Source organism: Miniopterus natalensis, chromosome 15 (genome assembly GCF_054644295.1).
Source record: "Miniopterus natalensis isolate mMinNat1 chromosome 15, mMinNat1.hap1, whole genome shotgun sequence".
In the NCBI taxonomy this organism is placed as follows: domain Eukaryota; kingdom Metazoa; phylum Chordata; class Mammalia; order Chiroptera; family Miniopteridae; genus Miniopterus; species Miniopterus natalensis.
The window spans coordinates 31,057,624-31,071,793 of NC_142095.1; the positions used below are offsets into that span (position 1 = coordinate 31,057,624).

At 36.8% G+C, this 14,170-nt stretch overlaps 1 protein-coding gene across 1 annotated transcript in view; it reads right to left on the reverse strand.

Moving 5' to 3' along the window:
* The window catches only part of PPARG (peroxisome proliferator activated receptor gamma), a 44,225-nt gene extending 43,309 nt beyond the window's left edge, over positions 1-916 (reverse strand). The window contains exon 1 of the mRNA XM_016209967.2: positions 691-916. Within this exon, the coding sequence (XP_016065453.2) occupies positions 691-910 (220 nt within the window). The 5' untranslated portion in view covers positions 911-916. The remainder of the gene's footprint in view (positions 1-690) is intronic.
* Positions 917-14,170: the final 13,254 nt, after the last annotated feature.

Below are 14,170 nucleotides of genomic sequence, written 5' to 3' on the forward strand. Positions count from 1 at the left end.
AAAACTAGAAATACAGGAAGTTCTTATTGTCAAGTAATGGTTACCAATTACACAGTGGTGGCTTTGGAAAACCAGCATATCAGTACACAAAGAGATAAAAATCAAGGAAATAGCATCATAGAAATTTATTTTATCTTGAAAAGTGCAGTTTTAGTTTTTCTTGAGTCTGATGTTTCGATGTGAATTGAGTTAATGGCATGAAGATTTATCAATAAACTAAACTGTCAAAATTTAAATTTGTGCTGAAAAATAGGTTTCAGTGTTTCTCAAATGGCAGAATTAGAAAAAAACTGGACTATAATTTAGTAATTTGGTGATGATAAGGCAGTAAACTGTTTCTTATTAACTTGTAAGTAGCCAAAAGAATTCAAAGTTGGCCGATGGATTCTTAGCCTGAGATATACCTGGCAATATCATGCTGGATAACGCTCCTAAGAAGAAACAAGAAAAGAAAAAACAAGAGAGAAAGGAAGAAGGGAAAAAAGGAAAGAATGATTTGGGGAATTAACATACTGCCTTCCTTTCTGGGATATCATAAAACACCTAATATTTCATGAATAAATGGATGAATAAATGAATGGTAAATGTCTTCTCTATAGAGTCTGAGTCTCTGGAGCACTTACTCCAGTGTTATTGAGATTAGTCCAATGATAGTCTCAGTAGTCTAAAAAGTGAAAATAAACATCTTACTTTGGTACTCTTGGAGCTTCAGGTCATACTTATAATCAGCAACCATTGGGTCAGCTCTTGCAAATGGAATGTCTTCATAGTGTGGAGCAGAAATGCTGGAGAAATCAACCGTGGTAAAGGGCTTGATGTCAAAGGCGTGGGAGTGGTCATCCATTACAGAAAGGTCCACGGAGCTGATTCCAAAGTTGGTGGGCCAAAATGGCATCTCTGTGTCAACCATGGTAATTTCTGAAATGGAAAAAAGGAATAGCTATGAAGTTGGTCCTGGAGGACAGAGCAATCCTCTAAAGGTATGTAGAAAGGGAACGGAAAGAATGTTTGGTACAGTGATTTCATCTAGGTCATCACAATGAGAGAACAGAACATAATCACCTTCTTAGTGCTGCCAGGGATGTTTTACTAAAGGAAGGAAGTCATCGCTTAACTGGCTATCACAGTAGAGAACCCTGTAACAGTATCAATATGTACAATGTACCCATAAAAATGTCCTGCAGACAGCCCTGCTCTCATTATCTTCTATAGAAGATCATCAATCAAGTCTGTTAATAATTTTTAAAGAGCACAGAGTTCTGGGACAATTTTACTTTCTTGAAATTAGAGATCCTAAATATTTTTCTCTTAGGATGAAAATTTTACTCCTCTATTCGTGTTTATAATGCTTCTGTGCAACAAAAAAGTTGGTATATTAAATTTATATAAAAATTTATTCTTTAATTAAAATAATTTCATTCTCAAAGTAATAGCAAAATGAATCTTTTAAAAAAGAGGAGATCCCTTCTGTGCTATGAAAACACTAAAATACTTATGTTTTCTGTGTATACAGCTTTCCTTAAAGAGGAGAAAGTATTCCCCATATTGAGAACAGAGAAGTTAGAGATATGTGAAAACTTATTTGATTATCAATGAGGGAACGTTAAAATGAGAATCTAGCCCAGAATTAATTTTAAAACACCCCCAAGACAAAACAAAAATGAAAACAAAAGAACATTAAAAAAAGGTAAAAAACACTGATATGGGTTCTAAGGCCAGAGAATGACTCGTTTCATGAATTGCCTGCTTAAGATGATACATGCCACATGCATTTTTCTAAATATGGTTTGTGGTAACAGTAAGTGAAATAAAACCCTCAGAGATTTTGGTTCTAAGTATTTAATGTGGACATGTGAGTGACTAAAGTGGGTAGACTTTAAACCTTTATGCAATGGCAACCTGTCTGACTTGGTTTACCTGAAACCAGTTCACTATTAAAATGATGCCAAAAAAGCAAGCCACAAGTATTTTAAATGTTAACTCCTTGGTCAAAAATACCAGTAGAGTGGTGTGTGAGTTTGAGATTGCTGACATTAGAGGCAAAGAAATGAACTGCTCAAAGATTAGAGGGCACCTGAGATCATATGCTTATCTGTCTTATCTGCAATTATATCCCCATCTCCTAGCAAAGGGCTTTCTTGGCTCATGGTAGGTGCACATTAAACATTTATTAAAAACTAAATGAATTGATGAAATTTTAGCAGAAGAGGCAGGGAAGGAGGAAAGCAAGCTAATATTTATTAAGTACCTCCCATATAATAGACACATTCTACCTTCTACTTCATGTAACCCATGATCGTATGCCCACTTTAGAGTTAAGTAGGCTAGGACTGCAGAAGTAAAGTGACTTGCCCTGTGTCCAAAAGCCAGTAAGCAGAGAATTCAACCTTGAGACTGGCCCAGAAAGCCTGTTCTGTATATATTCTCTCATTGATGAAAATGGTTTATGCAGGAAGGGCTGTTCTCTTAGGGGTATCTGGGAATGGGTCTCTTGTATTTTCCCAGCAAGCAGAGAGCTAAGGAATTTACTCTCAAAGGCTGATTTTTGCATGAGGTTAAAGATTCCAGTTGTGGTCTTCATAAGAAGAACAAAAGTGCCTTGAAAACACAAATGAGGAAACTAGTCCTGTGAATGTGTTTCAGTGGCTCCAAGAGGACTCATTAGGCACCGTTTGGGTTCACATGTCTGAATATCTATATAAATAAGTACCCAAACAACCTTAAGTTATCTGTGTTACAGTGTAAACACTACACACCAAAAAGAGGAATGTGCACTGGTGATAGCTTGAAGGTCATACTGGGTCTCAATGACATCCAGAAAAAAGTTTATGCTCTCAATGACAGGTGCAACCGTTAAACTGAATTCTTTGTCTCAAAATACATCTAAATCTAACTAAACCAGGTCACTCCATTTACTCTGCCCATCTCCTCAGCAGGCTTATTTCACATTTTTCTTAGTACAGATTACTTTTACATCAAAATATACCTCTTTTGTTTCAACTGTAATATCCATAAAAGTTGGTTTACTAACTATATCTCATTATGCTTATTGTAGACAAAATAAAGGTTCACTAAATGAGTTAAAGGTAGTGGATATGCCTCTGTATGAAGACTGGGAAATAAAAATAAGAATGCAAAAAATATCTGTGTTGAAAGAAAAATTGATTGCTCATCATTTTATTTAATTTTGTTTTGTTTCACTTTTTTTAAATCCCCACCGAGGATTATTCATTTTAGAGAGAGAGAGAAACATTGATATGAGAAACATCAATCAGTTGCCTCCCATACTTGCCCTGATCAGGGAAGGAACCAGCAACCTAGGTAAGTGCCCTGAGGGGGAATTGAACCTGCAATAGTTTTTGGAGCATGGGAAGACGCTCCAACCAACTGAGTCACTGGCCAGGGATTGTTTCATTTTTAACATGACTTCAATGACTCCCTGTCAACCAAAGCCATGCTTCTTAATACAGAAATCATATCCTTCAATAGATTTTATTAAAAAGTTTTGAGAAAAAATTTAATGTTAAAATAGGCATTTATGTATAAATGTATAGAATAAAAATTCATGTGATTTTAAAGATACGATATGAAACTTATAAAAAACTGTACCTGTATATTTCATAGCTAAAATAATATAATTTTTTAAAAAATAATGTGCCCTAGCCAGTTTGGCTCAGTGGTTAGAGTGTCGGCCTGCGGACTGAAGGGTCTGGGGTTTGATTCTGGCCAAGGGCATGTACCTCGATTGCAGGCTCAATCCCCGGCCCCGGTGGAGGCACATGTGGGAGTCAACCAATTGATGTATCTCTCTCTCACATCGATGTTTCTCTGTCTCTCTCTCTCTCTTCCACTCTCTGAAAAGCAATGGAAAAAATATCCTCAGGTGAGGATTTAAAAAAAAAAAAATAATAATAATGGACTCACCCTGGCTGGTGTGGCTCAGTTGGTAGGAGTGTTGGCCCTGTACATCGAAAGGTCACAGGTTTGATTCCCTATTAGGGCACATACCTAGGTTGCTAGTTCAATCCCCAGCCCCAGTTGGGGCGTGTGCTCGAGGCAACTGATCGATGTTTCTTTTTCACATTTATGTGTTTCTCTCTCGCTCTTTCTTTCTCTCTCTCTCTAAAAATCAATGAAAATGTCCTTGGGTGAGGATTAATAATAATAGACTATTTTTTTGAGTGATTTTAGGTTTACATAAAAATTGAGCAGAAAGTACAGAGTTCATCCAGAGACACAGAAGCATGGAACAGACTGAGGGATCTCAGAGGGAAGGGAGTGGTGGGGGAGAGGGTGGGGAGAGATTAATCAAAGAACTTATATGCATAAATGCATAATCCAGGGACACAGACAATGGTATGGGGATGGCCTGGGGTTGGGGCGGATGCTGGGTGGAGGGCATCAATTTGGGAAAAGGGAACATCTGTAATACTTTCATCAATAAAGATAAATTAAAAAATTAAGAAAGTACAGAGTTCCATATACCCTTTCACCTTTCTCTTCCCCCCACCCCCGAAACACACAATTTCCCCTATTATTAACTTGGATTTCCCCTATTATTAACATTTGCATTACTGTGGTGAGCTTGTTTCAAATTGATGAATCAATATTGATATATTATTATTAACTAAACTCCATAGTTTATATTAGGGTTTACTTTTTGTGTCACACATTGTATGGGTTTTGACAAAGGCGTAATGTCAGGTACCCACCATTACAGTATCATACAGAATAGTCCCATTGCCCTAAACATCCCCTGTGTTCCACCTATTCATTCCCATCCCCAAGAATGCTATGTTTTCCTGTCCTCTTCTATTAAGGGCATATCGGAGGGAAAGCAGAAGCTCTGACCTACATAATAAATTGAAATGTCCTGGCTTGGCATGCAAGGTACTCCCTGACACAGCCCTGACTTGATTTTTCCACTAGTAATCTTCTCCACTAGTGATCCCAGGTCTAACTCCCATTTTTGGTATAGACTGTTAGGCATATCCTACTCTCACCAGGTTACACATGCTCTGCATTTTCTAGTCTGCTCCTCTCTTTTCATGCTGAGGCTACTGTATCATCTTCCCATCCCTCACCCACAGACATCCACAATCCCATCTGTCTTTCAAACAGTAGTAGAAAATCCCACAATAGTCCAAATGCTACTTTCTCCATGAAACCTTCCATGAATTCTCCAACTTAAAAATACTCTCTATTTTCTGTGTTCCCACAGCATTTTGTACTTCTAACTCTGATAATTATTTGAATAAATAACTCCACCATTCAATTTCAAGTTCTGGAGCAAAAGAACAGTGTCTTATTATTCTGGTTTCCCTTTAGTCTTTATGCACAGTTATCTACTAAATGCTTGCCAACGAAATGATCACATTTTATAGAGAAGAGTAGAATGAGTATTCATTTTTTTTCTGTGGAAATGAAAAAAATAAAGATACTTTTTCAATGGTTTAGTTTTGCTAAGATTTAAGCTTCCCAGAAAAGATGGTGATCTTCAATATTATAAATAAAATAGAATTTAAGCTATAATCCCTCTCCTCAACAATGTACACTCAGTTTTTCTTTTTTGATAACTGCAGGAGAAAGATTAGGGTCCTGCAAAGTTTGTTTGTTTTTTCTATGTAGAAAAGACAAAGTAAGAAAGAAAAACAGCTTGCCTCTTCATTTCTATGAGAACATATTACTCAAATACATATTTTCCCTTTCCCCCTTTCCTTCTCCCTGTCCTCTTACTCGAGGACATCTTGACCTAAACAATATTATTTCATGGACCATGTTTACTGGGAGGCACAGTGGTTCCCTAGACATTTTATTTTATTTTGACTTAGAGATGGGTCCAGGGAGCCTGCTTCTAATTTTGTCTCTAGAAAACATAAGCTACTGTTTCTGCCAAGCTGTAAGTTGAGTAGGTGGCTTTTGTTACTCCATGCAATTACCCATGAAAGAACAAATGAACGAAATATTAGCATGAACAACGGCCCTTCTCAGGGATAAGTAACAGTGTCTTAACTTTCCAGCTGGGTGACAGGAGTGTGTTGCATCAGGGTATATCTATCAATTTCACAACCTTTAGCGGGTTTCAAGCAGGCAAAAGTCTCTAGGCAGACATTCTGAGGAAGGCCATGAATATATAGCACTCATAAATATAGTTCCAACTTATTTATCCAGCCCCTCTTTATTGATTCATGAAAATCATTTTGCAGTGTAAGTTGAACTGGGAATTTTCCAATTCCTCTCCCATTATAATAGCTGATATCCAGAGACAAAAATCATCCTGAAATACTAGAGCGTAAAAAGCCTTTTTGAGATAACCTAAGTTCCTCATTTGACAGATGAAGAAAATGAGGCAAAGTGGTTTGCCCATGGTTGGTTAGAGGCGGTGGAAGAAGAATCCAGGTTTTCTGTCGCCTACCTTAGCTTTCTCTACACTGCATCATGAAGTTGTTAAAGCATCTAGCATAGGGCCCGGCACTAAGTTCTCCATAAATATAATTATTGGTAGCAGTAGTCATTTTTGTACTTATTAATAACCAAAGTACTAGAATCATGTAAAAGGTGGACTAAAAGCTTCCAATGCTACCACTAGGGGACAGGAAAAGGAAGAAACACCAGCATAGTCCTATTGTTCAAACAGGACTACGCCTAAAACAGATGTCCTGTTTTAAAGACCTCTGGAAAAGGAGAGTACACAGCTTCTCTTGGTTACTTATTCCATTGCTTAATTGCTCTTTTGTAGCCAGGAAAGTCTTCATGTTATCTGGCATTTCCCCAACTGTGTTATACATACGTTAATGATGTTCCTTTTAAAATAATTAAAAAGAAAAAAAATTCTGATGGGCAAATAAATTTAGGAAATGCTAGTCAAGTAAGGTTAAATAAGTTTACTGTGGGACTTCTTAGACTAATAATTCATGAGAAAATACAAGAGCAGGGAGGGCACAGAATGCAATATCTGAGAAATTTAACATTTGATGGAATACAGTTTATGAAATAATCGTCTAACCAATGTTGTGGTTTGTACCTTTTCTTTTCATTTCCTAAACATACAGTCATCACCCTTTGCATATTTGCCCTTTACCATATGTACTTAAAAAGAATAATTAAGTTTTTTTTCAGGTTTTCTTTTACTTTAGAGGACAAAAATTTATGTTGGTTAAAACAACAACAAAACCCGAGAGAGGAAGGATTTCTTACTTAAACCACACAAAAAGGAATCACTGTAAAGACTAATGCTCTTTTTATAGAGTCTATCCTAAAAGCCTCCAGACAGGAAAAAAAAGTCCCATAGAAAGGATCAGGAATCAGAATGACACTGACTGCTCAACAGCAACTCTGGAAGCTAAAAATCAGTAAGGCAATGTTGTCAAAACTCAAAGAACAAAATTCTTTCCAACTCATAATTTTATACTCAGACAAACCATCACTAACTATAAGAGCAGAATAAGACATTTTCAGAAATATAAGGCCTCCAAAAAAAAAAAAGGAACTGTCCATGTACTCTTTCCCAGAGTTCCACACCAGAAAAATAGGAAAATATGGTACCAGGAAACAAAGGATCTAGACACAGAAGAGAGGTGAGAGGAAGTACCAAGATAATAGGTACCAGCAACCTAGACAGAATGGGTCAGGAAGATGAAAAAGGCCATGGGAGATTACCTGAGGAATTAGAATGCCTGATATAGTTGACCACTTTGAGAGTTTTTATTACTCTGTCAGAGAGTTTGAGAATGAACTAGTGATAGGGAGGTAGAAAAGGAACAACCAAAATGAGCAAATTAGTAAGTAAAAAAAAAAAAATTAACTCCAGAAAAACAGCTATTCAGGATAAGAAACAGAATTGTAATATACTTTGCCTGGCTCAGCTATAAGCAGCACTTTCAAAGTTGTTACAATGTAAACCTGGACAAGTGCTTTCACTTAAAATTACAAATAACTCCATTATGAAGATGGGGGAAGGGGAAGTGTGTGTTGGGGAAAGGGCGTGTGGTGGTAAAGGGCTAAATTCTATCTTCTACAGGAGGAAGTCAGTGAGTAGTGAATACAATTTTTAAATAGCAGTATAAGCATGTATTTTAGAGATATTGAGGTAAATACTGGGAGAAATGTTTAAAAGAGTTAAAAATCATTGCTTCTGAGGAGTGGGAACTGGGTGTGGGACTGAGGATTGCTGTTCTTCATTAAAAGCTTTTTACTATCTGACTTTTAAAAGTATGTACAAACATTATTTTGATAAAAGTACAAATCAAGTTAAATGTCTTTTAATTATAATATTTTCCCATGATTTCACCTAACAGAGGGAGTACATATAATCCTCTTAAAAGGAATTATCATGTAACAACCTGGAAAAGTATACAAAATTTTAATGTAGTTTCAAGTAAAATAAAAGAAAATCAGAAAATATTTTTGATACTTAACCAGTAGATGGCTGTCTTTTTGATTCAAGTATTTAAAAAATAAATTCTATAAATTCATTTGTTTACCTTCACTGGTATCACAAATTTTGATTAGTAATAAGGAGGAAAATAACTCTGGATCCCATTAGCAGAAGTATAATCTAACAACAGCTAAGAGTTTTTAAGCACTTATTATATGAGAGGCACTATACCTTAAAACCATTACATATGTAACTTATAAATGTATACATATAATTTATAAATGTATATGTATATAAACTATAGAATTTACATATATAGACAGTCCTATGGGCTACATGCAATTATTATCATCCAACAGATTGAAAAAATTCGACAGAAAGAGGTTAAGCATTTGCCCAATGTCATACAGGTAATATGTATTGGATCTGGTGTTTGAATTCTGTTGTGCTTTCTCTCTGTATAGAGAACCTTTTATTTTGGACACCATAAATTAAGAAAATAATTAAGAAATTGATTATTTGGTGTGTCATTTGTTTGTTTCTTTTTTTTTTTAATGCTCACTTGATATTTTTTCCATTGATTTTAGAGAGTGGAAGAGAGGGAGGAGAGGCAAGAAAGGGAGAAAGAGAGGGGGGAGGGAGGGCAGGAGGGGCAGAGAGAGAAAGAGAGAAACACTGACGTGAGGTTAGTTGCTTCCCACACCCACACCTACTGGGCCTGGAATTTAACCTGCAACCCTTTCGTCTGCAGGACAACGCTCTTACCACTGAGTCAAACTGGCCAGGGTTCATTTGTTTCTTTCAATAAGTAAATAGATTTTCATTCTGTTGCCTAGTTAGTTTATATAAAAAACCGAATCCAATTCTTCTGTGGTTTGATTCCCCACTGATACTCCCTCCCACTGATAGCCTTGGCAGAGGTTGAAGCATTCCAATATGTATTGGTATATGCACATTTCTTTATAATAAGCCAGAAGGTCTTGTAGCAAATTTTCAACTGAGATCAGCAAAGGATGTATATTATCAATTTTAGAGATCATTCTCAGTTTCTCTCCCATGGGCCACATGTTTAAATAGCTTGCCTAATCCAGTCCTGAGATATCAGGAGACAGGAAAGATTACAGTATCATGCCCTCATCTATTTCTTTTGGAGATTCATGTTCTCTTTCTCCCTACGGTCAAGTTTGGTTCTTCGGCTAAAACTACCTTTACATGTTTCTAAAGAGAGATTTACTACTAATCATACAATTAAGATGAAGGCCAAATGTGTTGAACAGTTAGTTACTCTGGTTTAGTAGAAACCCCTACTCTACCTGCAGGCACATGAAGAATAGTGCTTAGGTCAGAAAAAAGGAACTGAAATGTTTCCCCCTGGCTAGCTCCCTCTTCACATCTTGGTTTTGGCTTTGCAGTGGTAGGGGAATAAAAATGGGAGAAAGGAGATTGAAAGGAAAGGAAAAAAATGAAAAGAATGCTCCAGAAGTTTGTAACTAGTCAGAAAAGAGGAAACCATCAAAGATCTGCCAAAGTACTGTTTCTCTTTGGTGTGTCCACCTCTCAAACATTGTAAAGGACCTCCTGCAACCAGGAATAGAATGGGTGGGAGGTTTTTAAATAATGCTTTACTACTGAAGCACCTCTAATAGCTTGAAATTATCATAGGAGGGAAAGGCACTATCTTACTAAGAGTTGTTTAGTCTGGCAAAATGATGCGATACACTATGTTTCTGTTTCTACTTTTGTTTTCAATTTACTGTGCCAAGCACTATTAATGAGAAGACAATAGTCTTAAGCTAAAAAACACTGAGAACAAAAGTGTCAAAACAGATGTTGCCAGATTGCTAGTGGTTATTGGATGATTTTCGGTTTCCAACTAGTGATACTCCGTATTCTCTTAAAACATATTACAATGTGATATTAAAATATCCAGAGTAAACATTTTTCATATTTTACACCTTCCTCCTGAGCTATTATAACATTATCAAAGATATTCTATATAAAAGCATTTGTTATAATTCAACTCTCATTCGTGATTTTTAAAAAAAACCTCTTAATTGGGAAGGAAAGAGAACTTCATTAATCTGATAAAGAATATCTATAAAAAATAAATAAACAAAATACCTAAAGTAACCATCATGTATGATGGTAAAATATTTAAAGCTTTCTTCTTAAGATCAGGAATAACACTATACTGGAAATCCTACCTAATGCAAAGGAAAAAAAGACATAAGCATTAGAAAAGAAAAAATAAAACTAATATTACTTACAGATGACATGACTATATTAAAAAAAAAACCCACTGCAGTTAATAAGAGAATTTAGCAAAGTTGCTGGATATAAGGTCAATATTTAAAAATCAACTGTATAAGCCAGCAACAAATCAAAAATGAGATGTTAAAGTGATTTTTTACAATAACATTAAAACATCAAATACCTACAGAAAAATATCTAGCAAAATATGTGTAAGATCTCTACACTGAAAACTCAAAAGTATTATTGAAAAAATATGTAAATATACCATGTTCACAGATTGGAAGACTCAATATTATAATGCTGTCAATTTTTTCCACATTTATCTCTAGATTCAGAAAAATTTAATTCAAAAGTCTAGCATTTTTGTGTGAAAATCAACATGCTGAGTCTAAATTTCTATGGAAATTCAAAGGACCAAGAACAGCCAAGGCAATCTTAAAGAGAAAAACAATCCTGGAGGACTGTACTACCACATATTAAACCCAATAATAAAGCTACAGTAATTAAGGCAACATATTACATTTGTGCAAAGATAGAAAAAATAGACCCATGCAATAGAAGAGCAAGTCCAGAATCAATCCAACATGAATATGGGCACCTGATTTATGACAAAAATGCCACTTTGGTGTACTGGAGAAAACATGATCTTGTCAATAAATGGCGTAGGTCAATTGGATATCCATATTTAAAAAAATGAACCCCTACCTTACACCATACTAAAAAATTAATTCCATGTGGATTGCAGATCTAAATTTGAAATATAAAAAACAAAAGCTTTTAAAACAAAAACTAGGAAAGCACTATCAACCTTGGAGTAGGTAAAGATTTTTTTCAAGAGGACATAAAAAGCACTGATCATAAAAGAAAAATTAGGTAAATTGGACTATATTAAGATTAAAAACTGATTACTAAGTAAATGGAAAAGCAAGAGTGGGAGAGAATATCTGTGTTACATGTAACTGGCAAAGGATGCTTCAGAACTCATACCACATATAAAGTGGGCAAAGAACCTGACAGGGCACTTCACAAAACAGGTTAGACAAAATGGACAATAAATATTTTAAAAAGCACTTGACTTTTGAGTTATCAGAGAAAGAAAAAGAAAAATTACAGTATACCACCACACAAAATTGTTTGCATCTTGTAATTGGCTAGAGATGTTGTATTGATGGCAAAGATACTTCTTCTTAAATGGCAAAGATTTCTATGTAATGTGGTGTCTAAATGAAACGTGGTTAAATGAATGGCTAAAATGAAGAAGGGTTCCGGTCAAGATGGCAAAGTAGATGGATGCTGTAGTCACCTCCTGCCATGGCCACATCAAAATTACAACTAAATTACTGAACAATCAACCTGCTTAACCATCTGGACACTAGCTGAACAGAAGTCCTATGACTAAGGATATAAAGAGGCAGTCACATGGAGGCTGATAAGGAGGGGCAGAGATGCAAAATGGGCTGGCCCCACACCCATGTGTGGTGGTTGAGAATCCAGAGGGATATCTCAGCTGCAGAGGTCCCCCCTGAAGAGAAAGGGGACTCAGCCCCATGCCAGACTCCCTGGCCCAGAACACCAGTGCCAGGAAGAGGAGCCCACATAACATGTGGCAGTGAAAATCAGTGGGGATTCTGTCTGTCCAGATGAGATGAAAGGCGGCTGAAAATCCAGGCATTCCCTTAAAGAGACCACACACGAACTGTCACTCACAGGCACTCAGTCTGGGCTCTGGTGAAGGGACAGTGGCTCCAGGGTTACCAGAAACATATAGGAAGAAACAGTTGTGGCTTCAGAGTGAGAGCCAGAGGGAAGGCTGCCATTGTTCCTGTGCTGAGCCCTCCTCCCACAGCCAAATCTGAATCTACTTTAGCCTGGTGAATTCCACTAGCCCCACCCTGATGACTCCTTGAGACCCTGCTCCCCCAACTCATGCATCACCTGAGGCTCTTTGGGCAGCAGCCAGACTGGGCCCGTGCTGCAGTCTTTTAAAAAATGGGCAAAGGACCTGAATAGACACTTCTCCAAAGAGGACATACAGATTACCAAGAGACATATGAAAAAATGCTCAACGTTGCTAATCATCAGAGAAATGCAAATTAAAACCACAATGAGGTATCACTTCACACCTGTCAGAATGGCTACTATCAACAAATCAACAAATGACATGTGCTGGCAACCATGTGGGAACCATGGTATACTACCGCTGGTAAGAATGCAGACTGGTGCAGCCACTATGGAAAACAGTGGCTGTTTCGGAGGTTTCTCAAAAAATTAAAAATGGAACTGTCTTTTGACCCAGTGATCCCACTTCTAGGAATATATCTTAAGAATCCTGAAACACTAATCAGAAAGAATATATGCACCCCTATGTTTACAGCAGCATTATTTACAATAGCTAAGATCTGGAAACAGCCCAAGTGCCTATCAGCAGATGAGTGGATAAAATAGCTGTGGTACACCATAGAATACTATGCAGCTGTAAAGAGGAAGGATCTTGTACCCTTTGGGATAGTATGGAAGGACCTGGAGAATATTATGCTAAGTGAAATAAGCCAGGCAGAGAAAGACAAATATCACATGATCTCACTTATATGTGGAATCTAAAGAACAAAATAAACTGATGAACAAAATAGATCCAGTGACATAGAAGCACGGAACAGACTGACTAATCTCAGAGGGAAGGTGGGGGTGGATGGGTGGGTAGGGAGAGATTAACTAAAGATTATATATGCATATATGCATGGACACAGACAATAGTGTGGGGAAGGCCTGGGGTGGGGAGTGGGTGTGGGGTGGAAGGGGTCAATGGGGGAAAAGGGAGACATCTGTAATATTTTCAACAATAAAGACGAAAAATAATAAAAAAGAAAAAGAAAAACTCTTGAGCAACTCTCGTCAAGCTCAGGGGTTCCAGAGACATACAGGGAAAAACTGATCAGCTTCACAAGTGGCACACCAGACCCTGCTAGGGGAAATCTGCTCCATGGGGTCAGCCTCTGAACAGCATGGAATAGACTGACAAATCTCAGAGGGAAGGGGGATTGGGGTGGCAGGGAGAGATTAAACAAAGAACTTATATGTATATACACATACCCATGGACACAGACAATAGTGAGGTAGGTCTGGAACAGGGAGTGGGTGTGGGGTGGAGGGAGTCAGTGGGGGGAAAAGGAGGACATCTGTAATACTTTCAACAATAAAGATAAATTTTAAAAAATAAAAAAATAAAATTAAAATTAAGGTGAGATAAAGAGCTTTCCAGGCAAAAAAAAGGAATTCATCACCACCAAACCACTATTATAAGAAATGTTAAAGTGACTTCTTTAAGAAGGAAAAAAAAATAACATAAATATGAATAATAAAATGTCAATAACTACATATCTATAAATAATCACTTTAAATGTAAATGGATTAAATGCTCCAATTGAAACACATAAGGTAGCTGAGTAAGAAAACAAGACCCATACACAGTCTGTCTACAAGAGACTCACTTTAGATCGAAAGGCATACACGGACTAAAAGTAAATGGGTGGAAAAAGATAT